The sequence below is a fragment of the Nematolebias whitei genome, chromosome 16 (assembly GCF_014905685.2).
Source record: "Nematolebias whitei isolate Nwh7 chromosome 16, NemWhi1, whole genome shotgun sequence".
Lineage (NCBI taxonomy): Eukaryota > Metazoa > Chordata > Actinopteri > Cyprinodontiformes > Rivulidae > Nematolebias > Nematolebias whitei.
This window is the reverse complement of record NC_056513.1, coordinates 5954744-5980049: the sequence shown is the minus strand read 5'-3', so window position 1 is coordinate 5980049 and position 25306 is coordinate 5954744. Positions and strand designations below refer to the sequence as shown.

General features: G+C 40.0%; 1 protein-coding gene across 1 annotated transcript; it reads left to right on the top strand.

Annotated features, from left to right (window-relative positions):
* Positions 1 to 8724: 8724 nt before the first annotated feature.
* Positions 8725 to 24179, top strand: LOC119422695 (multidrug and toxin extrusion protein 1-like). Its single transcript, XM_037690088.1, has 16 exons — positions 8725 to 8898; positions 10391 to 10492; positions 10584 to 10652; positions 11958 to 12106; positions 12266 to 12308; positions 15262 to 15306; positions 15385 to 15482; positions 15783 to 15880; positions 16836 to 17017; positions 17102 to 17210; positions 20579 to 20654; positions 20860 to 20929; positions 21009 to 21141; positions 21227 to 21321; positions 23067 to 23124; positions 23836 to 24179. The coding sequence occupies exons 1-16, from the start codon at positions 8725 to 8727 to the stop codon at positions 24075 to 24077; spliced, it is 1743 nt and encodes a 580-aa protein (XP_037546016.1). The 3' UTR covers positions 24078 to 24179.
* The last annotated feature ends 1127 nt before the right edge of the window (positions 24180 to 25306 follow it).

Here is a 25306-nt window from a genome sequence, read left to right as displayed (position 1 = left end):
TTTTATTTATTCATTTATTTGGCTTTGGGGGGGACCTTTATAAATTTACTGGCCCCCTGGCCAATCTTGTCTTCCTCGGTCCTAAGCTTTTGCTTGAAGTTTAGTTTTTTTTTAAGCTAATAAGGATTTGCAAAACAAAATAAAATAAGACCTATATCACAACGTGATTCACTAACTCCCAGTATTTTTCAAAAATCTTTCATGACTTCAGCTTAAGAAAACTCAAACTGTTCTGACTTTTGGTTTTGATGTGCCACCCCTGGATTATCAGTGGGCCCCTCTTTGAAAATGTTCTAGAGGTGGCCCTGGATGAGCCACAACTAAACCCTCCAGTCTGCAGGGAAGTTGCCGTCAACCCTTATTTATTTAGCAATGTTCAGTCGGGTCATTTGGACGGTTTCTTTTTTCAATGAGACGTTTCGTCCTTCATCCAAAGGACTTCTTCAGTTCGAGGAGTCACAAACAAACTGGAGTCCCATAAGTACCAACTCCAATAGTAGTGAAAACAACTGTTTGCTGGTGATAAGATGGTTTCTGGGGCCTGCCCTCTCCCCTGTCAACTCCTCTAAGGCAGTCATGCCAAAATGGTTCAAAACACCAAAGTTCATGCTCAATGATCCATGTACAAGACCCACAATGTTCTGTCAGGTCATCTGGAAGGTTTATTTTTTTTGCTGAGATATTCCGTCCTTCATCCAAAGGACTCCTTAAGTTTAAGAACTCTGACTCAGGCTGAATAAGTCCTTTGGATTATGTTAAAATCTTAGCAAAAGAAGAAACTGTCCATATGACTTGACTGAACATTGTTGGACTTGTACCTGGATTATTGAGCATGAACTTTGGCCTTATTTAGTTAGTTAGTTAGTACTTTGTACAAACACTATGCACTGAGGAAGAGTCTGCGGTCTAAAGAAAATGGTAATTACTAAAAATTTATTTTTTGGTGGATAGCTTTTATAGTTTTAAAACTCTTGAGGCTTCAAACCTCATTTCAAAGTCACAAAAAGCTGAAACATCACCGTTTGAACTGAGCAGAACGTCAGAACAAACTGACTCATACCAACTTGAACCATTTTACACCAAGTGCTTTTTTACTACAGATGACAATAAAAGGTAATGGTAACAGACTTTAGCTACGAATATCCCAAACTAAGCTTAACCATCAGCTTTTTTTAATGAAGTTTAAGGTTTTGTTTGACACCGTCTTTGTCAGAATTCAACATTCATCCCAAACGTTTTCACCTGGAATGTTCCTCATAAAGTGTTGAAGTAAACTGGATCTGCATGATCGCTGAAGAAATACCTCGTAAGTTTATGACTTCAGTGCCACAAACAGCGTCTCTTATATTTATAAAGGCTCATTAAAATATGTTGTAACATTTTTCTCTTTTGGTTGCAAAAGAATAAATGTTCTTGTTCATTTCCATTTTGCATCGTTAAAGAATCGAGATGCCTCAAATGAATTCAATCATCTGTGCAACAAAGCATGCCGTTCCAAGCCATACAATGGACTGTTGTTTCATCAGGGATTTTATCTGTGAATGTCTCTGCTGTTGCTTTGTGATGCTTAAATACCCCCATTAAAGCGGTCAGTTTAAGATTGTTTTCAGTTTTTATTTTTCAGTCTATAATTATTTAACCTCAGAAAAAATGAAAATTATTTAAAAGCAAGCTGCAAAGGGAGTATATGCATAATTATTGTATGCCGCCAAAAAACGAAGGCATTTGTCTGTTAGTAAAATATCTCAACCAATAGACTGATTTTAATGAAATTCGCAGTAAGTAATTGTTTGATATTCCTCTATATCTAGCTTACATTTGGTGCTGATCCAATTTAAGATGGCCACCATAGCCAGCAGAACGTACACAACACAAACAGGTCTATAACAGTCAATGTTACATTGTTCTAAACTTTGCTGTGGTCAACTCCCATAGAGTTTCTTGAATTAATAAGGCAGGAAGTATGATGTTGCTATGGCAACCCGATATTAAAATTAAGACGTTACTTCTCCATTTGTTTTTTTTGTTTTTATTTTAAGAATTAATGGCCATTTCATCAGGCTAACACATTTTTTACTGTTTTATTCCCAACCGCTACATTTTTTTATTGAAGTTTACCGACTACTGTCAATAAATTACGTTTAAATTTAATTCAAGCATTCAAAAGTTAATTTTTTTTAGCTCTATATTCTTTTAATGATGTTTTTTTTTTTTAATTAACAGGAAGTGCAACATACTATAACTTCAAAATAAGTTGCTTTTTTTTTAAGTAAAATAAACTAGAGCTAGAACTAGAATAATTTAATCCACCCTAAACTATTTTTGGTGTGCTTTTATGACATGTGGAGGAAGTTATTTAAAATCAAAATGCATGAAATATGTTCTGAATTCTCAATGGTGAGTGCCGTGGTCTTGTAATCCTGAGGTTACGGGTTCGAGCCCAGGTTATGTCAAGGACATCCTGCGTTGCTGTGGGGACCCCTGAAGTGGGAGCATCCAAAAGAAACATCCCATCATAACCTTTTAAATGATGATCTAGATATCCGTCTTTAATGTTTAAAACTGATGCTTTTTTAAGTACTGTATTTTCCGCAGTACACGTCTCTTCAGTCCAAATATGTCTAATAAAGTGGAAAAAAACATAAATATGTCTCTTCGTTGTATAAGTCGCATCTATTATGCGTCAGCACTGACAATCTGGACATGTGGGCCGGTGTTGTGCCAAAAATCGATTTGCTGCCAAATGCAGCCACGGGAGGGCAAGAATTTAACAACACTTAAAAACAATTATGTTTGCTCTAAATTATAGTAAAGGTGTGTCTCGGTTGAACTTTTCCTTAATAAATGCCCTTTAACGGTCAAATCATCTGCATTTCTCCTGGGCGGTGCGTCAAAATGCAGCTGATTCGACGGTTGTTCCAGGAGTTCCGAAGCGAGACAAAGGTGGCGCTATATGGCAAGCCAAGTGTCTCATTAATAACCACTTTTACCTATTAATGAGACACTTGGATTGCCGTATAGTCGAGGGCCCTCTAGTGGCTGAAAATGGTATTGTTCAATATTTTCCATGTTCGGTTGAATGAAATCGTCAGATCTCAGCCAAAAATTGGGTTATAAATATGGAGACAAAACATAAATATGTTGCTTTGGTGTATAAGTCGCAAGGCATGCTTATACAAAAAAAAACTGACTTAGACACTGGAAAATATGATACTGTTGTTCCTCCTAAATATTTATCATCATTAGCGGAGTATTACCGTAATTTCCGCATACATGTCACTCCACCCTATAAATCGCATCAGTCCATATTTGTCTAATAAAGTGGAAAAATCCATAAATGTGGCGCTTCGTCGTATACGTCGCATCTTTGTGTCACCGCTGACGCGTCACGTTTGTTTTACGAGTCACCGCTAACAACCCGGAAATGTGGGCCGAACCCAGAAACGTGGGCCGGTGTTGTGCCAAAAACCGATGAGCTGCCAAAAAAACAGCCGCGGGAGCGTGCACCGGAGGACTATAACAAGAATTTAACAAGATTAACGCTTAAAAACAATTATTTGTTTGCTTGAAATTATATTAAATGTGTGTATCAATCTAACATTTGCTTATTAAATGCGCTTTGATGGTCAAATTAGCTGCATTTCGCTGGAGAGGTGCAACTGGTTTGACAGTTCCAAGCAGTGAGCAGAACAAAGGTGGGGTGTCTATGGCAGGCTGATTGAGTCATTAATAGCTGGTGAAGATTCTTAGTCATCCAGGACATGGTAAATTCAAGAAGAAGAAAAAACAAGAAAGTATAATAAATAAAGTCCAGTTGTTTTTGTCTAGAACTTTTTTGAATTTGTCATAATTGCCACGTTGACCTATTGCATGATAAAACAGCATGCCATACAACTTACTACTCTGCTGCCATCAAGTGGCTGAAAGTGGTACTGCTCAAAAAAATTAAGTCAGAATAAATGAAAATGGTCATATCTCTACCAAAACATGGTTTATAAATATGGGAAAAAAATCCAAAAATATGTTGCTTTGGCCTATAATTTAATATAATTTAATTTATATTTAATATTATAAATATAATTTATATTTATTTAAATATATTTATTATAAAATATATTTATTTATAAATATAATTCATATTTATATTTTAATTTAATTTCCCTCTGGGATTAATAAAGTGTTTTTGAATTGAAAATGAATTGAATAAGCCGCAGGGCATGTAAATTATGCAAAAAACTGCGACTTACAGGCCGAAAAGAACGGTAGTAATTACATGAGTTACATCTAAACTGCAACGGTTCTGTATTTTATGACACTAACAGCAGTGAGTTTCCTCCTTTTTAAGAAGTTTAAATAATTTATTTCTGACTCGTTTCAGTTTGTGTTTGAAGCAGCGTGAAGAAGAGGAGGACGACGGCTCTTCCGACCCTTCGCCTTGTGCCTCACACGGTTTGTTTTCTGGTCTCACCTGGAGGGTTTCGTGTTCATCGTTTTGTTATTTCAGGTCGTTTCTCAGCTGACCGTCTTCACTCTCATCAGCTCGGTGTTCTTCGGCCTCCCGGGGAAATCGGAGCACGCAGGAGGATCACTGGCCGCTGCGCTGAAGACGTTTTCCAGGAACTTCCTCTGCGTCTTCTTACTGGTTGAACAGTCCTTCCTGCTCTCCTGCAGGTATCATGATGTTTCCTTTGGCACTGGTTTGTCGACAGCCTGTGAAGCCGTCTTGTCCCAGGCAGACTTTCACTTCCTGTCAATCTGTTGGAACTTTTCTACTTTTTAAAGTTCCTTCAACTTTATTTGCAGCGTGAGTTTGTGTCAGCGTCAATAGAAATGGCTGCATTCTCACCTTTAAATTACAAAATGCTCTCAACTAAATTTTGCATGAAACATTTTTACTTAAGGATCTTTGGTTATGTAACTGGTTTAGTTTCCACTCAGACAGTCATAAATTAACTAAACTGCTGACTCATAGACATTAAAGTGTGACTGTTTAACCGCTCCTCATGGTTACCGAAGCTGAACTTTATCTTGTTAAAGAAAATGATTCTTTTAATAAAATAACCACATGATATTATATTAAGATGGTAACCAGGTTAACAAGACTGTTAAAGTTCAGATCTGTTCTGTTGAACAAAGTGATTCTGCGCAGCTGAAATGTGAAAATGAATCCACAGTGCGTGAATTCAAGTTTATTTCTATAGCTCCAAGTCCCAACAGAAGTCGTCTTAGGACACTGCACATTCACATACATAAAAAAGCCAATTAGTAAAAGTTCTCTGTCTATAGAAGCAGCAGATTGTGTTGAATCTTCTCTCATCCTGAGCAAACACAAAGGAGACTGTGGAAAGAAAAAACTCCCTTTGAATAGGAAGAAACCTCCTGCAGAACCAGGCTCAGGACCCGTGGCCATCTGCTTTGACCAGCTGGGTTTGAGAGGACAGGAAGTAGAAACAGACACAGAATGGCAGGTTCAGGTTTACTTACTATAGGAGGAAAGACAACAAACAAGATCATTACAAATACAAACAGTAGAACAAGTAAAGACAGCAGCAGAGTGAGGAACTGTCCATTTGTCCTCCAGCATTTTAAGCCTATAGCAGCATAACTAAGGGATAGCTAAAAAAAAAAAGCCAACCCCAGCTATAGGATTTATCAAAAGGGAAAATCTTAAGCACAGTCTAAATAAAAAGTAGACAATGTGTCAGCTTCACAATAACTGAAAGATCTTCTTCCCATTCTGCTTTTGGAAACTCTAGGAACCACAAGAAAACCTGCAGTCTGAAGTGCTCTGTTGGAAAAACATGGAACAATAAGACCTGTAATGTAAGATGGAGCTAGGTTGTTGAGTGCTTTGTAGGTTACAAGTAAGATTTTGAATTCAATTCTGAATTTGACAGGGAGCCAATGGAGAGAAGCTAAAACTGGAGAGATGTGATCTCTCCTATAAACTCATTAAAACTCTGGCAGCAGCTTTTTGGATTAACCGAAGACTTTTTAAATCAAAGTCCAGTTTTAGAAGGACAAATAAAATAACAGATTTAGCACCAAAGTTCATGCTCAATAATCCAAGTAAAAATCCAACGATGTTCACTGTTACTTTTTTTTCTTTCTTTGTTTTTTAAGCCGTTTCGTCCTTCATCCTAAGGACTTCTTCAATCTGAGGAGCCACCAACAAACTGAGTCCCACAAACGGCACACTCCCATAGTGGGAAAAAACCAGTTGCAGGTGATAAGATGGCCTCCAGGGCCCGCCCTCTCCCCCGTCGACTCTTCTGACGCAGCCACGCCAAAGTGCCAAAAACTACCCCCTATAAAGAATGTTAGGAAACTTGGTTCATCCACCTTTAATGTAACTTAAACAACAAATTATTCAATTTCTGTTTTAATACATTAATTTGAGGAAAAAGTGATTTGAATATATTTAGTTTTCATAAATACAGTTAAAGACTACAAGTATAATACAGAATATAATGCAAATACAGGGAGTAGTAGTATGAATATGTGATAATATAGACTGTTTTGAATAAATATGAGCGCATTTTTAATAATTTGACATATTTTATAAACAGTAATAAAGAGAAAAAGAAAAATTAAACGAGCAAAAGCCAACAAAACCAATCGGATGTTTTTCTGCTCCTCAGAGAACAGCTGCAGACACGCCTTAATATCAGCCAATATAAATTAAATTAATGTTATATGGAAGGTACTGTATGAAGGTATGGAATGTTAAAAACCAAAGGAGAATTGTTCATATTTTACCGAGTTTACAGATTTATAAATAAATTCCGACGACTTTCAGCTGTTTCTGCTTCTAACGCACAAAAATATCCTCAACTTATTATTTGAGCAAGCTGAAAGCAATGCTGAGTAGGCTAAACATAATCTACTTGATATTTATGTTTATATTAATGTTGTGGAGGGAGCTAAGTTTTTTTGTTAATTTTATGGATTTCTGTAACGTTTTTCCGCAGACTGATAAAAACCATGAAAATTTAATGTCTAAAAATGTCCACAAGTCAGAATATAGAGAAGAATTCCTTGCTGAGCTTTCAAAGTAAGATCCTGTGAAACTGTTATGACTAGTCAGTATCTTACCTGTTGTAGATAGCTCTTGGAACAGCCTGTTTGGAGAAAAATAAATTTATTCTGACAGAACTGATGAGCTAACGGCTTGTATGAGTGGAACCAACACCAGAGGTGGTTACATACAAAACATACAAAAAAAAAAATTACATACAATACAAAACACTAAAATAATAATCTTAAATATGGACATTCAGCATGTGTTGACAAATTCACATCAACTAAGACCAAATAATTTCCATTTGCAAAATTAATTAATTCTAATCCACAGTTTATTTAAAAGTACACAACCTCAAAAAAATTGAATTAAAATAAATGTTTTTCACGTATTTGCTTACTGAAAAAAACTCAACAATAACGGGTCGAACCACCTTTATCATGTTAAAAACTGGACCTGCAGATGATCCAGAAAGCTGGACGGACGCACTTTGACCGATCGGAGACTGTAATTCTCCACCGATTAATTTTTCTCCCTCCTCGGTCCTTCGTAACAAACAAAACCCAGAAACCAGACTGACTGCACGAAGTGTGGTCCACTTGTGGAAAACTGGGAGTTGAACGCCACTGTACCACTGAACTTTGGTGATTAGTTATCGTCAAGGACTAATAGATAATACGCCCCAAAACAAGATATTGAATAAATGCACAAACACCCTGCCATAAACTGCAATGTTTTCCTGCACCTTTGATCGTGAAGGTTTTAAATAAACCAACATCTGCTGCTTTCTGTCAAATAGTAACAAGGCCGGGGGAATGGGGGTGCTGCGGGTGCTACAGCACCCCTTGGGGAAGCTGAAGATGATGTAGGCTGTGTCTAATACGTCCCATTAGAGCTTCATGTTTAAATTCTAACAATATTTATGTAACCGGTCCCTCTCTGCGTTGTGCTGGTTACTTGAATAATTAGGCCGTGACACGGTTTATCTTGGGTGCGGCTGATTTCCCCGTTTTATTCTGACGAATAAAACAAACGACAGTCAACCACGCTGCAGGCTGCCCACTCCAGTCCTCTCCCGTAGGACACGTGTACCAAAGGGGAGGGTGAAAGAGGCCGCAAACTGTTTAACAAAACACTTCCAAGAAGAAGAAATAAAAAAAGGAGGCGGGGCTCCCGATCTTAAAGTCACGGTGGTTCTTAAAAGTATTTACAAAGTATACGAACAATCCGAGTAACACAAGACATTTTGTGCAGTTGTAACAAAATATAAATACAACCCGGTTACATTTAGAAAGTGATGAATGTTATAAATGTGGTGAATAAACAACCCTTCTAGCAGCACCACTGTTTGAAACGCGAGATAAGTAAAAGTTTAATTCTTTTGTTTTTTCCCAGTAAAGAAAACTAAAACTAAGGTTTTGAGGGGGAAGAGTTCAGGAAGCTCACGTTGTTTTTGTCTGTTTTGTCCCATGGTGCGTGTTTCTTTTTACATAATCTCTGTGAACTTGACCTTCTAACATGCACTTGAACGCATCACAGCAGCACCACCCCAGTGCCGTATAAGGAGCAGCAGGAGGTGGTTGGTTCTTAGGACACCCCCCCTTAACCCCACACCCCTCTGGTCTACGTCAGGTCCAGCATGTAACTCATTTTCCAGAGCCTGTCAGGACCCGGTCTGGACTGCAGCAGGAAGAGGGTCGGTTATGGACTCCTGTGGGAAAGCAGCGGTCTCACAGACTGACTCGGAGAAGGTGGATCAGAAGCCAGATCAGGACTCCACTGGGGGCTGGGGGTCCTGCCTGAAGAGAGTCTGGGGGGTCGTCCCGCAGAAGTACCGCAATGAGCTGGAGCAGCTTTTTAAACTGGCAGGCCCCGTGGTGAGTCCAGACCGGGTTTTCATGGGACGGCCTGTCCCTTTAAGCCCAGAAATCACAAAATAATTCAGTTTTTTTTTTTTTTTTTTATCAAACCTTTCAGGATCATTTGTGTCTGAGATGGAATAAAACTTTGGCTCAGTTTGCATCCTCGCTTTATTAAAATAAAGTTAATTTTATTATAAATTATGTGGTTTATTCTGAGACGGTCTGCGTGCAGACGTGTGCAAAATCCAGCTGATAATTTGTCCCAATCTGAAAAATAAAGTCAATCAGGAGACACTCTGTGACACTTCAGTGGATTATGGGTTATAGTTCATCCAAATGAGACTTTATCTTTGTTTATTCTAACGTGTGTGCGTGTGTGCGTGTGTGTGTGTGTGTGTGTGTGTTCAAAATTTAATTTGCAAGTTTTGTCCAAAATGGCTACAACTTTGTCATTTCAAGGTTCAAGTTTCTTTGTCATTCGCATCACATGTGGTACATGAGGTGGAAGGAAATTGTGTACTCAAGGTCCTAGTTACACACAAAAATAGCAAAAATATAAAGTATAAAAATAAACTAAGGGTTTAAGACGTACAATAAACAATAATAACACAATATACCGTATTTTTCTAACTATAAGACGCATTAAATGAAACTAAAACATTTTAGAATTTTGAGAGCTGGGTCCCATATAAAATCAGTTAGAGGTCAATAAGCACAACCAGAATTAATACATAAGGCGCACCGGATTATAAGAATCACTGATGATTTTTTTTTTGGAGAAAATTAAAGGATTTTAAGTGCGCCTTATAATCCAAAAAATACGGTAATATGTTTTAAACAGCAGCATGGACATGAGTCTGTTGTGAGTAGGTGGGTATGAATATAGCAGCTTATGGGTAAGAAATCAGCAGCATGGATAATCAGCAGCAGCATCATAAGATGGTCTTACTTTGTAGTTTCAAACGTGGTGGTGGGCGATATCCTCCAGTGAATGCAAGCTCTTTAATTGTAGTCGTTTGTGGAAGTTTCTGTAAAGTTTTACTAAGTTCGCGTCGTTTAAGTTGGGGTTTACGGTTTGTTTCTCCTGAATATTCAGTTCACATTAAGGCTGACAGCCTGTGAAATTAGCCATCATCTCAATATGAGGCGAGATTAAAATAAAAACTGCAATCCCAGCACAGATGGACCACCTGATCACCTTGTGTTGTCTCAAGAAAAACAGCAATAAAGTGGCTTAAGCACACAGGATGCTGGGATGTAACTGGGTTGGATCAGACCTTAAATGTGAATCTGTGTGAGCAGCTGGTCGGAATCAGAGGATTAAAGACAAACTGCAGCCTCATTAACTCTTAATCCCATTGAAGTGTTCAGAGGAATCACCCAAAAAGTCATTGTATGCCGTTCATTTTGAGATATTTGTTGAACTAAATGAAACCTGCTGTGGTTTGATAGTTTCAGTGATGCAGGTTTTGTTGATAATAAAGATCATTATTGTTTCTTACTCCAGGTCATTTCCCAGATGATGATCTTCATGATCAGTTTTGTCAGCACGGTGTTCTGCGGTCACCTGGGAAAAACCGAACTGGCAGGAGTAACGCTTTCCATAGCAGTGAGGAGACTTACTGGATTTTTTTCTGCTTGCGTCTCGTTTTTCCAGGGATGTTTGTCCGTTTTAACCTTTGTCTTTGTTCTCTCTGCAGGTGGTCAACGTCACCGGCATCTCCATCGGCACTGGTTTGTCGTTAACTTGTGACACTCTCATATCTCAGGTACTGCCCTCTTTAAAGGTTCCTTCACTTTTTATTGTGTGAATACTTATTAAGCATTCACACTGTTGTGATCCTGTTTTATATTTCTTATTATTAATATCCCTACTCCGTATGTTTTTTGGCATCTCGTCCCGCAGTTTTCAAGCCATTTCAACAAGTCATGTATCAAAACTTTCAGCTCTTTCAGGTCCTGCGATGACTTTTGGTATTGGTGCAACTTTAGCTTTTTGAAATATTCAGCCTTTTCAACCATTTTTTATCTCAGAGAAAATGAATTGAGCTCATTTTACATCCTTCAAATATTTAGATCTGTTTACAACCTTTTACTGCTCCTTTCACATTTTGTTCTGCTTCAGCTTCTTTCAGCTTTCTTGTGCAAATTTAAAAAAAATTTCGGCTCATTCAGGTTTTTTTTTCCCTAGCTGTTTTGTGCTCCTTTCAGCTTTTTTCTGCAAGTTCAGCTTTTTCTGCTATTTTAGCTACTATTTAGCTGTTTTATGCTAATTCTAGCTTTTTCAGCTACTGGTAAATCCACATTTTTTGCACTTGTTTCAACATTTTTCAGTCTAATTTAGCAAAAATGTGCTCTCACTTCCTTCTGGTAATTTAAGCTTTGTTCTGCTTTTTTAGCTACTATTTGGCTGTTTTTGGCACATTTCTGCTTCTTTCAGCCTGATTGGGCAAAACTGTGCTCTCTCCACTTCCTTCTGCTTATTTAAGCTTCTTTCTGCTTTTTTAGCTATTATTCAGCTGTTGTTGGTTTTTTTTCCATATTTTTTCAGATAATTTCCACTTTTTTCTGCTCATTTCTGCTTCTTTCATCCTAATTGGGCAAAATTGTGCTTTCTACACTTCTTTCTAGTAGTTTAAGCTTCTTTCTACCGTTTCTGCTACTTTTCAGCTATTTCTTGCTAATTTCTGCCCTTTTTTTTTTAGCTAATTCCCCTTTATTGCTCATTTCTGCTTATTTAAACCTAATTCAGCAAATGTGTTATTTCTGCTTTCTTCTGCTAACTTTGGCTTGTTCTATTTCAGCTACATTTCAGCATGTTTTTAGCTAACTTCAGCTGTTTTTCAGCAAGTTCTTCAGCAATAAGCATTCACACTGCATTTTCACAGTAAATGCAGTTTCTCTAGTTTATCTAACGAAGACGATCTGAGCTGGTCCTGCTGAGTTCTCTGGTTTGGTTGAAAACAGTTCACAGAACGCCCTCACATCACATTAGTCGTGTTTGTGTACTCCGAGTTCTGGGTTCTTGGTTTGGTTTGGCACTAAACCGTTCAGTGTCTCCTTGTTTCATGCAGACCTATGGGAGCGGTAATCTGAAGCGAGTGGGTGTGATCCTCCAGAGGGGGGTTCTGATTCTGCTGCTGGCCTGTTTCCCCTGCTGGGCCATTCTCATCAACACAGAACCTCTGCTGCTCGCTGTCAAACAAAGTCCAGAGGTTGCCAGGTCAGCGCTCTGCCGAGCCTGAGTCAGCAGGACTGAAACTGCGTCGCGTGACTAACCACCATTTGTTTGTCGTGGTTTCACATGTTGGTTTTGTTAATTAACAAAAGAAAAGGAACAGAGTCCGAGTGTCTAACGTTTTGTTTGTTTGTTCACATGAAGGCTCTCCCAGCTGTACGTGAACATCTTCATGCCTGCTCTGCCGGTGAGTTTCACGGTTCTGCAGCTGTGCAAGTTAAAGCTTTTGTGTGATCCATGAGTGCTCAGGGCATGTGTTGGGGATGACTCTCAGCTACCACAGACTTTAACAACTATAATGTCTATACTTTAGCAGTTTTACAGACATTGAGCTAAAATCTGATGTTACTTAAGCTGACTGTCGTTCACAAAACACACACCAAGTTTTAAGGATTCATGCAACATCATGCTGCATGAGATCTTCGTCGTTTTTAAGTTTAGCTTCATCATTTCTCCGCAGAAGATGGTTTCAGTCTGGTGGGTGAAAAACATCCCTTTATCAGAATATTTTCATTGCTGTAACATTTACAGCAGCATTAATCCTTACACCGGTAAAAGATGTATAAAAGGTACAAAAAGATTAAAAGATAAAGAGAAAACTATTTACAAAATTAAAGAACAGCCATACGACACAGCACACTATTGCACAATAATTATTGCACATGGTTATTGCACATACAGAGATGCTATGTGGCATTTCCAACCTTAAGGAAGGCAAGATCTTTAATTGTTGTTACTAAAAATTAGCTTATTAACCCATAAAAAAGATACAAATCTTAAATAATTGGCAGTTTTTGTGAATCTATAATTGTTTTTATTTTACAAGTTTTTGTTCAGGTTTATGGTTCTGGTCAATTTATGGTACTTGTACTCCTGGACCTTACCGCTGCTTTTGATACTGTTGACCACGGTATCCTTATATCACGGTTGGAACACTGGATTGGGATTACAGGTGCAGCATTAGAATGGTTCAGTTTGTACCTAAGTGACGGGGGTTTCTGTGTTAAGGTTGGAAATAGTGTATCCGTGTCAGTGCCTCTTTCCTGTGGAGTTCCACAGAGCTCGATTCTTGGACCCCTTTTATTTTCACTCTATCTGCTGCCTTTGGGATCTATCCTGAGGAAACTTGGCCTTTTATTTCATTGTTATGCTGATGATTGTCAGATTTATATTCCCTTGAAACCCAATAGTTCCTGCTCCATTTGCCCTCTGTTAATATGTCTTGTTGACATAAAGGCATGGATGGCTTCAATTTTTTTTAAGTTTTAACAATCAGAAACTGAAGTCATTGTGTTTAGCCCTAGCTCTACCGATGTCTCTGATCCTGTAAATCTTGACTCTTAAGCCATATCTTAAGCAGTCTGTTATGAATTTCTGGATGGTTTTAGACTTTGACTTTAATAAAGTAAACTAAAGTGCTATGTGTTGTCATCGTTGTATGTTCCCATACAATAGTGAAATTGGTTTTCTACATTTAACCCATCACACCTGGGATGCACCCAGGTGGTGCAGTGGGCAGCTATGCAAGTGCCCGGGGAGCAATTAGAGATTAGGTGTCCTGCTCAGAGACACCGCGACATGTGGGAATGGCTGGCGATCAAAGCTGGGACTTTCGGGTCTTGAGTTTAAGTTTAAGTTTAATAAACAGATCAACTATGTTTTACAAAAAAGTGTCTTCCAGTTAAGGCAGATGGCTAAGCTTAAGTCAGTGTTGACCAGATCTGACCATGAAAAAATAGTCCATGCATTTATTACAACACAGCTGGCCTACTGTAGCATGCTTTATGTTGGGGTCAGGCAGGTCTCCCTTTCACGTCTCCAGCTCGTCCAAAATGCTGCAACTTGGCTCTTAACAGGAACTCGTAGGATTGAGCACATTTCACCATTTTATATTCATACGAATATTCCAGATGGGCGTCGGGGGAGGATGCCGAGCCAGAGGACGAGCTCTGGCTTATTCCTGTCTCGCATTCTCACCACCGCCGCAGGAGTGGCAAAAAGCGGACCTGGAACCAGTCCACCATGTTTCCACCAGCACCCCCGGTGCACTCAGCTGCTCACACTCGGTCCGGCGAGGCTGAGTTTCCTGGAGTCGACTCCGGTGCTTCGGTGAGGGCTGGTCCCGACGCCTCACCGCCCAGGATCCCGGTGGAGGTCGGACCCAACACCTCATCTCCTGCACAGAGCCCCAGAAAGAACTAGTCCCATCACCTCTGAGCCCTGTCCTTCGCCCTGCTCTCCACCTGCGCAGCCTGTGAAACCGTGGAGAATTTCAGAGTGAGAGGGGCAGTCTGGCCCCCACTTGCCGACAGAGCGGACGAAGTAGGGGCCAACGCAGAGGACATTTAGAGCAGCTGTTGTCTAATCACTCAGCCTTTCCTACTCAGCTCGGTGAGGCTGAGTTTCACGAACTTCCAACCAATACTTCTGTGAGGGTTTGTCCCAAAGCCTCGCCTCCCAAGACTCCGGTGATGGATCCGGCACCCCTCTAACGGAGTTGGCTCCCTGGGCGTGTCAGAATTGATTTTAAGATCCTCATATTGACGTTTAAGTGGATTAACGGCCTTGCACCTTCATATCTCTCTGACCTACTTCAACCTTGTGATCCTTTTCGGGCGCTGAGATCATCTGATCAGCTGCATTCGGCTGAAGCTCAGAGGAGATCGAGCTTTTTCAGTCATTGGCCCTAAACTTTGGAACAATCTGCCCCCGAACATTAGACAGGCCACTTCACTTCCCGTTTTTAAATCTCTCCTAAAAACACACCTGTTTTCACTGATTTCATTGTTCCTTGTTATTTTTTATGCTTTTTTTAATTACATCTTGTTGTTTTAATTTACTGCCTTGATCTTATCGTTAAGCACGTTGGGAACAGCTGCTGTTTTTAAATGTGCTCTATAAATAAATTTGACTTGACTTTATGTGTTCAAAGCTTTTCTTCTTTACTTTAATAACTTGACTTCCAGATTTACCTCTAATCCGAGTCTGCCAAGCCTAAAAAGGCTAATTAGGGAATTATTAAAAATGTTGTTGAGGTTAAAGCTTCAAATCTATTACAGCCGTCTTGTTATTTAACTGGTGATCTCACTCTTCTTCTTCACATCAAAGTGACGTTTATGCCTCAATCTGTTCTCCTTCAGGCGGCTTTTATGTACCAGCTGCAGGGGCGCTATCTCCAGAACCAGGTAGAAGTTTCTAACATGCACTCACACATGCCCACGTTTATTAAAACTGCATCTAAAACCATGTGATGGTGTTTACAGGGAATTATATGGCCTCAGGTTATAACCGGAGCGATTGGAAACATCCTCAATGCGATAATCAACTACGTCTTCCTGTATCTTCTGGAACTGGGTGTGGCGTAAGTTTCCATCATCCGAGCTGAATATCTGACAGAAACTTTAAGTCTATCAACAGGAATAGTTGTGCTTTTGCTTTGCTTGCATTAAATGTCTCTCTCAGCATGTCGTTTGTGTTTAACTGTGCTCTATAGTGGTGATAAAACGCTCGTTTATTTCACATTTACTGCCATTTATATTATATTATAACTGTAGACACAAACTGAATCTAGTTCGATAGCTCAAACACTTATCCTGGTAATAAAAAATGCTGATGTTATAATTAGGTGGTTTCTCCTAAATCTTCTGTTTTCATCTTGCAGTGGGTCGGCGGCAGCCAACGCCATCTCTCAGTATGTTCTGGCTGTGGTCCTGTTTGTTTACATTTGTCTGAGGGGTCTTCATAAAGCCACGTGGGGAGGTCAGTTGTTCAGAAGCTCCTGTCGTCTCCCACCGTCGCTCACCAGCTGTCCCGTGTGGAATGATCGACATAACCGGACGCTCTGCAACTGTTTAATGTGACGTAGACGAGAGGTTAAATGGGATGGCTTGGTTGTCGGGCAGCACGGTGGCGCCGTTGATAGAGCTGCTGCCTCTCGGCGAGCAGGTTAACCTGGTTCAAACCCCTTTCTGGGTGTAGTTTGCATGTTTTCTCCATGCGTTGGTTTTCTCCGGGTACTCTTGTCTTCATCCCACAGACCAAAGGCTAATTGGTAACTAAAATGTCCCTAGGTGAGAGTGAGAGTGTGAATGGTTGTTTGTCTCGTTATATGTGTCCCTGTGATGGACTGGAGACCTGTCCAGGGTGTCCCCCGCCTCTTGCACAGTGATTGCTGGACATCAGTGACCCCAGCGACCCAAAAAGGAAGAAGCGGGTAAAGATAATGGATGGATGGTTTGGTTGTCTTGAAGTATGATTGCACAGAGCGGTCAGTATCTTACCTGCAGTAGAGAGTAGCCCGGGTGATTTTGAGATCCTGCTGGAGTCGAGCAGCTCCTCCGAGCAGGAACCATCTAAGAGCAAATTTCTACCTAAAACAACTCCAATTCATCCCTTTGCTAGACATTTAAACACTTTATTTTCATTTATTTTGCGTTATCTCTTCTCCATGAGAAGTTTGTTAATATTGTTGCCGTTGTCTTATTAACTGCATTTAAGGTGGCTGTTAAAACTATCCTACCGCTCCGACAGAGGTTGCTTTGAAAAATATCCGATGTTCATCCAGTTTAATTGCACGTGTGAACGTGGCCTGGGTGATTTGGCTTCATAAAAAACAAATCTGGATCAATCTGGATCTGGATTTGGCTGCGGTGTGAACACAACACACAGTCCTCTGAACTGTTTGGTCTGACTTGTAAATGCCCCTGACCCACAGGTTGGTCCCTCGACTGCCTCCAGGAGTGGGGGCCGTTCGTCCAGCTCGCTATCCCCAGCATGCTGATGCTTTGTCTGGAGTGGTGGATGTTTGAGGTGGGGGGGTTCCTGGCCGGACTGATCAGCGAGGTGGAGCTGGGAGCACACGCCATCATATACGAGCTGGCTGTTGTAGCTTACATGGTAACGCTTCGTTCGCATTAAGCTTCTCTGCCGCAGCGCTGATGAACTTTGGACTTTCTCGTACATTGTTGTTATTTTCAATAGTTTCCTCTGGGATTTTCTGCTGCTGCCAGTGTTCGGGTCGGGAACGCTCTGGGTGCAGGAAATGTGGAGCAGGCCAAGCTGTCCTGCAAGGTTCCCATCTTCTGCACATGTAAGAACGGCACGCGCCAACGTGTTCGGACCACGTTTATACGTCGTCTAATCACCAATGTCTTTTTTTTTTTTTCTGCTGAAAGGTGAAAAATAATGTTCATGCCTTTTGTTTATGTTTCTGTTAGCGAAATATCTCGTCAACCACTGGACAAATTTTAATTAAGCTTTCAGAAAGTAATAACTGGATGGACATCCACAACTGATTAATGTTTTGAGACGGTTCAGTTCAAGATGGCTGCCACAGCTAACTGACTTCAGCATAAAATGTCCATAACACTGTGAGAACAGAATCCAGGAACTCTTATTTTGACAGGGTGTGTTCCAGTAACTGTTTGCTTGGATTCTGTAACCCTCAGGCTTACTAATTATAATGTTATGAACAAATTTCACTGCATTAAACAAAAGAAACCTATATTGGATAATCTGAAAATAATTACATAAGCACTCATTTTAAACACAACAGCCACTTACGAGCTTCCTAATATCACATAAGAGCTGATCTTGTGGTTAGCACTGTTGCCTCAGAGCAAGAAGGTTCTGGGTTCAATCCCCGGTTGGACCTGGAGTCTTTCTGTGTGGAGTTTGCATGTTCTTCTCGTGCTTGCGTGGATGTTCTCCGGGTACTCCAGTTTCCTCCCACAGACCAAAAACCTGCATGTTAGGCTGCCTTCAGGTCCAGGCCTCCCTTGCAAAAGAGATCTGTGATCTCAGTGGTATTTGCCTGATTAAATAAAGGTAAATAAAATAATCCTTCAAATAAGCATTTCTGCTTCAACTCTTAAAAAAATCTCCGCCCCTCAAAAGCCATGGGCAATTTAACTAAAAACACAAAAATATAATTAAACAGCACAACTAAAGTGCAAATCAGTTTTACAGTTAAAGTGGGGCACTAATAAAATTTTGATTATTTATTAAAAATACGAGAGACATGTTTAATAGGTAACACGTTATGTACATCGCGTATCAAAACAACGGCGCCAATTTGTCAAGATAACAGCAATCAAAATGTTGAAAAGACGGTCCAGTTTATTTTAATTTTTTTAAAGTCTTCTCATTGTACAACTAGCTGAGAATTGAAGCACATGAAGGCAGTGGCAATGGAGATACTCAACATGGGGAGGGGTGGAGTGGGGGCTAGGTTGCTTAAGAGAAGCGGAGCTTGCTCTATGGACACAAGGGGAGCTGTTGGTCAGGCTACTTCTTGTTGCTCTCTAAAATAGTTATTGAATCAAGTGTTTATAAATGTAGGTAAACGTAGATGTTTAACATGTTCAAATATACCATAATGTAGGAAATAACATTTTCTTTATTCAACATTTTCTGGGGGAGGACCCTTATAAGCCCCCACCCCCTCCCTGCTATTTGTATTCCAGCATCGTTTGGTTTACAAATTAAGGACTAAGAGTCAGCCACAGCAGAGTGTATGATCGATGAAATCAGGAATAACTTTATTTTCAAGGTTACTTGTTAGTGAAGTTGGGTCTTGTTTGTTTTGAATTTCCAATAAAATCTAAAAAAGTTAAATCTGGTCCTCTGGACATTCAAAAAACAAAACAAAGCAAAACAAAAAAATGTAGAAACGTTTCGTCTTTCATCCGAGAGACTTCCTCAGTCTGAGGTGCTGTATTCAGCTCAGTCTCTTAAATAGCACCTTCTCAGAGTGGATCAACCAGTTTTGCTGCTGACAACCAAAACCAGCTGCTCACATGCTCAAGAAGGACCATCAGCCTAACAATGGGTCATTAGCACCTGATGGCTGTTTACTGTTCACAGAGGGCTGAGTGATACTAGCAATCACAGCATTGTAAGAGGGGGACAGTTGAACCCGGAGGCCTCCACCCCTGTTTAATGATGGACGATTTCTTTTCACAAAGATGGCCTCCTTTACTCCTCTCTCAAACCATCGTTCCTCTCTGTCCAGGATGTGAACATCTTCATCCCTGAAAGAGTGACCGCTGGCCTGGAGATGAGTGTGGACCGCAGAGTCCTGGCCTGATGATGTTGCTCTTCTGTGCTGGGCCATCCTTTTGGCCAGTGGCTGTTTTGTTTCCCTGATTTAAGACTGATCACCCTCCTCACACTGAACAGCATACACAATATTACTGTGTTTGTGCCGGGGGACTGAATATTTGGGATGAACCAGTCTTTGCCGTAATGTATTTTGGGGTTTAAAAGCCACTGGGACGTTATGTTTAGAAAATAAACGTCTCATTTTCTCTGATACTCCTTCAACATACAGAATGACCACTGGTCTGGGTTCCTCCTTTTCATCTGATGGCTGACTGGAGTCAGCCATCAGGAGTGTTTGAGTTTTTTCTTTGCTTAACTGGGCCTTCCTGAAACCAGAGAAGAAACCCAAACAGGACTCCAGTAAACAGCCACTGGCCAAAAGGATGGCCCAGCACAGAAGAGCAACATCATCAGGCCAGGACTCTGAGGTCTACACTCATCTCCAGGCCAGCGGTCACTCTTTCAGGGATGAAGATGTTCACATCCTGGATAGAGAGGAACGATGGTTTGAGAGAGGAGTAAAGGAGGCCATCTTTGTGAAAAGAAACCGTCCATCATTAAACAGGGGTGGAGCCTCCGGGTTCAACTGTCCCCCTCTTACAATGCTGTGATTGCTAGTATCACTCAACCCCCTGTGAATAGTAAACAGCCATCAGTGTGCTAATGATCCATTGTTAGGCTGATGGTCCTTCTTGAGCATGTGATCAGCTGTTTTTGGTTGTCAGCAGCAAACTGGTTGATCCACTCTGAGAAGGTGCTATTTAAGAGACTGAGCTGAAAACAGCTCCTCAGACTGAGGAAGTCTCTCGGATGAGAGACGAAAAGTTTGTACTTTTTTTTTTTATTTGCTTTGTTTTGTTTTTTGAATGTCCAGAGGACCAGATTTAACTTTTTTAGATTGTTCTACCTGGATTATTGAGCATGTATCAGGATATCCAATAAAATGTCACATTTATCTCCACAAACGGAACATTTAATCATTCTTAAAAACAAGCGACTGTTTTCTGTTTGGCATCGTATCGGAGTAACTCTGAGGTGATGATCAATGTGACCCAGACTACTTCCTGAGTTCATGTTGACCCAAAACTATTTAGTGCTGCTGCTTTATAAAACTTGTTCCTCCTGTTTCTGCAGAAATAAATGTTATAGATATTGACAGAGTTTAGCAACATATAGAAATAATTCACTTAAATTATTATTTTTCTTTAAATCTATTCTTTGCAGCTTCAAAATTTACGTTTTATAGCAATATTTTCTTATTTTCTTGTGTTTTCAAGTGCTGCTGAACCTTAAATAAGTTTGATTTTCTGGAAAGCTGTGTTGTTTTAGTCTCTGCTTTGTCCCTTTTTGTTGCAGTCATAATTCCCTGTTTTGTTGGGGCCATTTTCGGCTCTTCTCGGAACGTCGTGGGATACATTTTCACCACAGATCCGTGAGTGAAACATTAAATGAATGCCTCACTCATCTGTTGCGCAGTGTCGCTGCTCTAACAATCAAACACTAACTGTGGTCAGCGCTGACGCACGTGGATGATGTCAAAATAACACATTGAAAAACACGTTCGTTCTGTATTTTAGATTTTTCAGACGTAAAGACAGAAATTGAACTCACCGCGGCTCGTTTCGTCTGTTTTGCAGAGACATTTTGGAGAGGGTTGCAGACGTCATGATCGTGTTCGCCTTCACGCACGTTGCTGATTCTGCTGCAGTAGGTCGCGTTTCACATGTCAGACAAATACGGACTCGTCAAAATGAGACTTGACCCAGCTGATGTTTCCCACCTGCAGGGCGTCGCTGGGGGGGTTCTGAGAGGAGCAGGGAAACAGCTGATTGGAGCTCTGTGCAACCTGGTGGGCTACTACTTCATTGGTTTCCCCATTGGTGTTTCGCTCATGTTTGCTGCCAAGATGGGGATCGTGGGTGAGAGTAAACGGTCGCATGCTGCAGTTTTCACGTCGTCTTGACGTTTTGTTTGTCTTTAAAACCGTTTCGTATTTCCCCACAGGGCTTTGGACCGGACTCACGATTTGCGTGCTGATGCAGTCGATTTTCTTCATCACATTTTTGTACAAACTTGACTGGAAGAAAGCTGCGGAGGAAGTGCGTACCTGCATCTTAAGACTGATCCAATGTGCATTACTCAAAGAAATTGTGTTTTAAATGGGGTTGTGTGGCACAGGTGTAAGCAGTCAGTATCGTACCTGCAGCAGAGTGAGCTCAGGGACCGATTGAGCTAAAACAAAAACCGTTGATTACATCGTCTGTATTTTCTCAACACAACATTCTCTCTCATAAACGTGCTGAACAGGATCAGCTGATTGCAGTTCTGCCGGTTCGGTCTTTAAAAAAAACACACAAACTAATTAACCACCTGGCAGTCATTCATTCAACTCTCTTATTTTGACAGGGCGTGTACCGGTAACTGTGTGCTTGGATCTGGTAACCCTCAGGTCTATTAGTAATAAAGTTATGAACAAATTTTACTGCCTTGAACGAATTAAACTTATGCTGGACATGTAATCTGAAAATAATTGCATAAACACTCATTTTAAACATAACAGCCTTACGAGCTTCTTAATATCCCCAACGAGTTGCCCCTTCAAGTAAACATTTCTGCTTCTACCCTTAAAAAAAATTGCCGCCCCCTAAAAGTATCGTCATGTGATTAGATGATTACCGTATTTTCCACCGTACACGTCGCACCGCCCTATAAGTCGCATCAGTCCAAATGTGTCTAAGAAAGTGGAAAAAATCCATAAATACATCGCTTCACCATATTAGTTGCATCTATTATGCGTCACCGCTGACGTGTCGCGTTTGTTACGCTACCGCGGGAACAAGATTAGCACTTTAAAACAATTGTTTGTTTGCTCGAAATTATAGCAAAGGTGTGTCTCAGTCGAACTTTTCCTTATTAAATGCACTTTGACGGTCAATTCAAAAGCCGATACACGGAAGTAGGAGCATGCATGGGAGGATTCGTTGTGTATTTCTTTGAAATTTAGCAACCTCACCACCTAAAAACAGTTATTTGCTTGACTTTATAGTAAAGGTGTGTCTTAGTTGAACTTTTACTTAATAAATGCACTCCAATGGTCTAATCAGCTTCATTTTGCCGGGGTGGCGCAGCAAAATGAAGCTGATTTGATTGAAACCAATTGTGTCACTGATAGCTACTTTTACCTATTACATGACATAACGGCATGCCATACTACTCGAGTGCCATCCAGCTGTTGAAAATGGTAGTGTTCCATATTTTCAATCAGAATGAATGAAAACGGTCATATCTCAGCCAAAAATTGGTTTATAAATATGGGAAAAAATCCATTAATGCGTCGCTTCGGTGTATAAGTCGCAGGGCATGTAAATTGTGAAACAACAACAAAAAAAAACGTGATTTAGAGGGCGAAAAATACGGTAATTATATGTAAGATGTGGTTATGATAACAGCACAGCCATGCAGGACAGGAGTCTGTCTGGTGATGTTGAAACAGACGCTGCATGAGGAGCATTAAGTGTCAGGCTGCTGATGCTGCAGTGACAGCTTGTGGACAAAGTTTTTGGTACATGATCAAGCTGGGATTAATGTGGATAAAGTGATCATGTGTAAAGAGATCGTCCAGTCAAACTGCTTGAAACATTTGGAGTTCAAGTTGCTTTAGGTTGATAAAATTTACTCATCACTCATTCCTATTCTGAACGTGAGAATTTCTGCCCAATTGTCAAAACTGAGATCACTCTTGACTGCTTTCTACTGCAGGTAAGATAGTGACATCAACGCTAACCCCGCTTAAATAAACTCATTACAATGTGACTTTAACAACAGCTTTCTGTTTTTCCATCAGGCTCAGGTGAGGGCAGGTGTGCAGATCAAAAACGAGAAAGAGATGATGGAAAACACGGGTGAGTTGGAAATATGTATTGAATTGTAACGTTATATCTGCTCCCTGTAGCTTTTCTCTGCTTTCACTCTGGTCTCGACTAAAATAACAGAACATTGAATGATGCTTATATTTATTTGCGTTTTGCTCCTTTCAGCTGCCAGCTTGCCTTTTGTTACTTTTATTTTGTAGGTACTTGTTGCTACATTCATCTGTTTAGCTTGTGTTACGTTTAGCTTTGAACTAGCCTTTAGCTAATTTTAGCTTACAGCTAGGCTTTTGCATCTTTCAGGTTTTAGGTAACCTTTCGCTACTTTTAACTACCATTTTTAGCTGGATTTGGAATGTATTTATTTATTTATTTATACACTTCTAATTAGCTTTTTTTTTTTTTTTTGCTATGTCTTGCTTTTATTTAGCTTTCGGCTACTTTAAGTTAGCATTTTTCTACCTCTAGCTTTTACCTAGGGTTTTGCTTTTTTTATGTTTTTGTGTTTTTCTAGTTTTTATTTTTTCATTCGTTTTTAACAGAATAATAATAGTAATAAAATCCATCCATTCATTTTCTTTACCTGCTTCTTCCTTTTTGGGTCGTGGGGGTCACTGGTACCCGTATCCAGCTGATAACTTTAAATTCAGTTTAGTTTGGGAGGGGGATGAACTCTCTCTTTAATGTTGCACATTACTGCATCAATGTCTCAGTAATAAAACAATATATTTTTTTAAATCTCAGACTGTAATCACTGCCAGACCCCGGTCAGCTCAGGACCTACCAGTCCTGATGTGGAGGACCAAATGGACCAGAACATGCAAGTCCCAGACCAGAATAAATCCACCTCCACCACCGTGGGAGACGTGCTGTCGGTGAGACAGCTGGTTGTACGCCGAGGCCTGGCGGTGCTGCTCATGCTCCTCATCCTCACTGTGGGAATCGTCGCGTCGCACTTCCTCACCAGACTGCTGAAGTCTCAGTGATTTGAAGCTGGGACGAAAGAATCCAACTTTTTATTGGGATCAGGTTCTCCCATCTAAGGGTGACGAGGGCTGCTGAGACCCAACGGAGTTCAGTGCAGCCAGGGTGACCAAACCTAAGAATTCCAGATATTTACAGATGTTTTGATTCAAGCGTCGTGTTCTGTTCCTGTTAAATGTGTCAGGAACTTTAAGTAGGTGTCCGTCTTTATAACAGCCATAAAATGTGACGAAGGCAGGTCTTTGCTGCAGTTTAAAGTGAGCTTCGTGAAGGAGCATTTTTTTGGTGAATATCTGGATTATTACCGTATTTTTCGGACTATAGGGCGCATTAAGCGAAATAAAACGGTCAGATAAGTCAAAATTTATTCAACTCATTCGCAATAACTCAACATTGTTCAGTTGTAACACATAAAATCGGTTCGAGGTCAGTAAGCACAACCAGAATTAATACGCAAGGCACACCGGATTCTAAGGCTCATTGTTAATTTTTGAGAAAATTAAAGGATTTTAAGTGCGTCTTATAGTCCAAAAAATACGGTAATGTTATAAGGAAAGTGTCACATTCCAAAAGTGTGAAAACCAAAAAAAAAAAAAATCACAATTTTCTATTACATGGAATTAAAAAAAAAAAAATTTTGTTACTGTGAATGATGTGGGAGTAGTAGAGCAACTATATGTAAAAATCTGTGATGAAAACATTTTACACAAATCACCTTAAACTGGAATAAAAGACCCGGTTCAAACCTCAAAATTCAACAAATACAAGAGTTCAGTGTGATGCATCAAGCTGACCTGGTGATGAAATTGCAGACGCATGAGTTGCTAAACATTTTTATGTTTAAGTTGAAAACTTGACCATGTACTGTAAATATGTTGCTGGATAACTGTAAAAAGTTCTTAAACTGCCAAAGCTTTCTTTTATTAAAAATAAATCATTATGAACTTGATGGAATTATCTCATTTAAAAAGAAGATCTGGAATCAGAGTAATATTTTACTAGTGAATATGCAAGTTTGACGTCGGCAAATATAATTTAATGTTCATCCCACATCTTAATGGGTTTGAGGTGCAGAGGGACGACGTCAGAAAATATTTTTGTGGGGCAAATTGAGGATAATCTCACTACAGTTTTCAGATTAACATTAATGCTTTGGGCTGCAAGAGAATTTAGTGGAAAATCACTAAAAGATCATAAAATAATTTAATTCATCTTCTGCAATGGTTTTATC

Excerpts from the sequence above, each read along its gene's own strand:
- LOC119422695 (XM_037690088.1), top strand. The coding sequence starts at position 8,725 with ATGGACTCCTGTGGGAAAGCAGCGGTCTCACAGACTGACTCGGAGAAG. Across the intron at positions 10,653-11,957 it reads GTGACACTCTCATATCTCAG|ACCTATGGGAGCGGTAATCT; the intron begins GTACTGCCCTCT and ends TGTTTCATGCAG. Across the intron at positions 17,211-20,578 it reads GGTTCCCATCTTCTGCACAT|TCATAATTCCCTGTTTTGTT; the intron begins GTAAGAACGGCA and ends TTTTTGTTGCAG.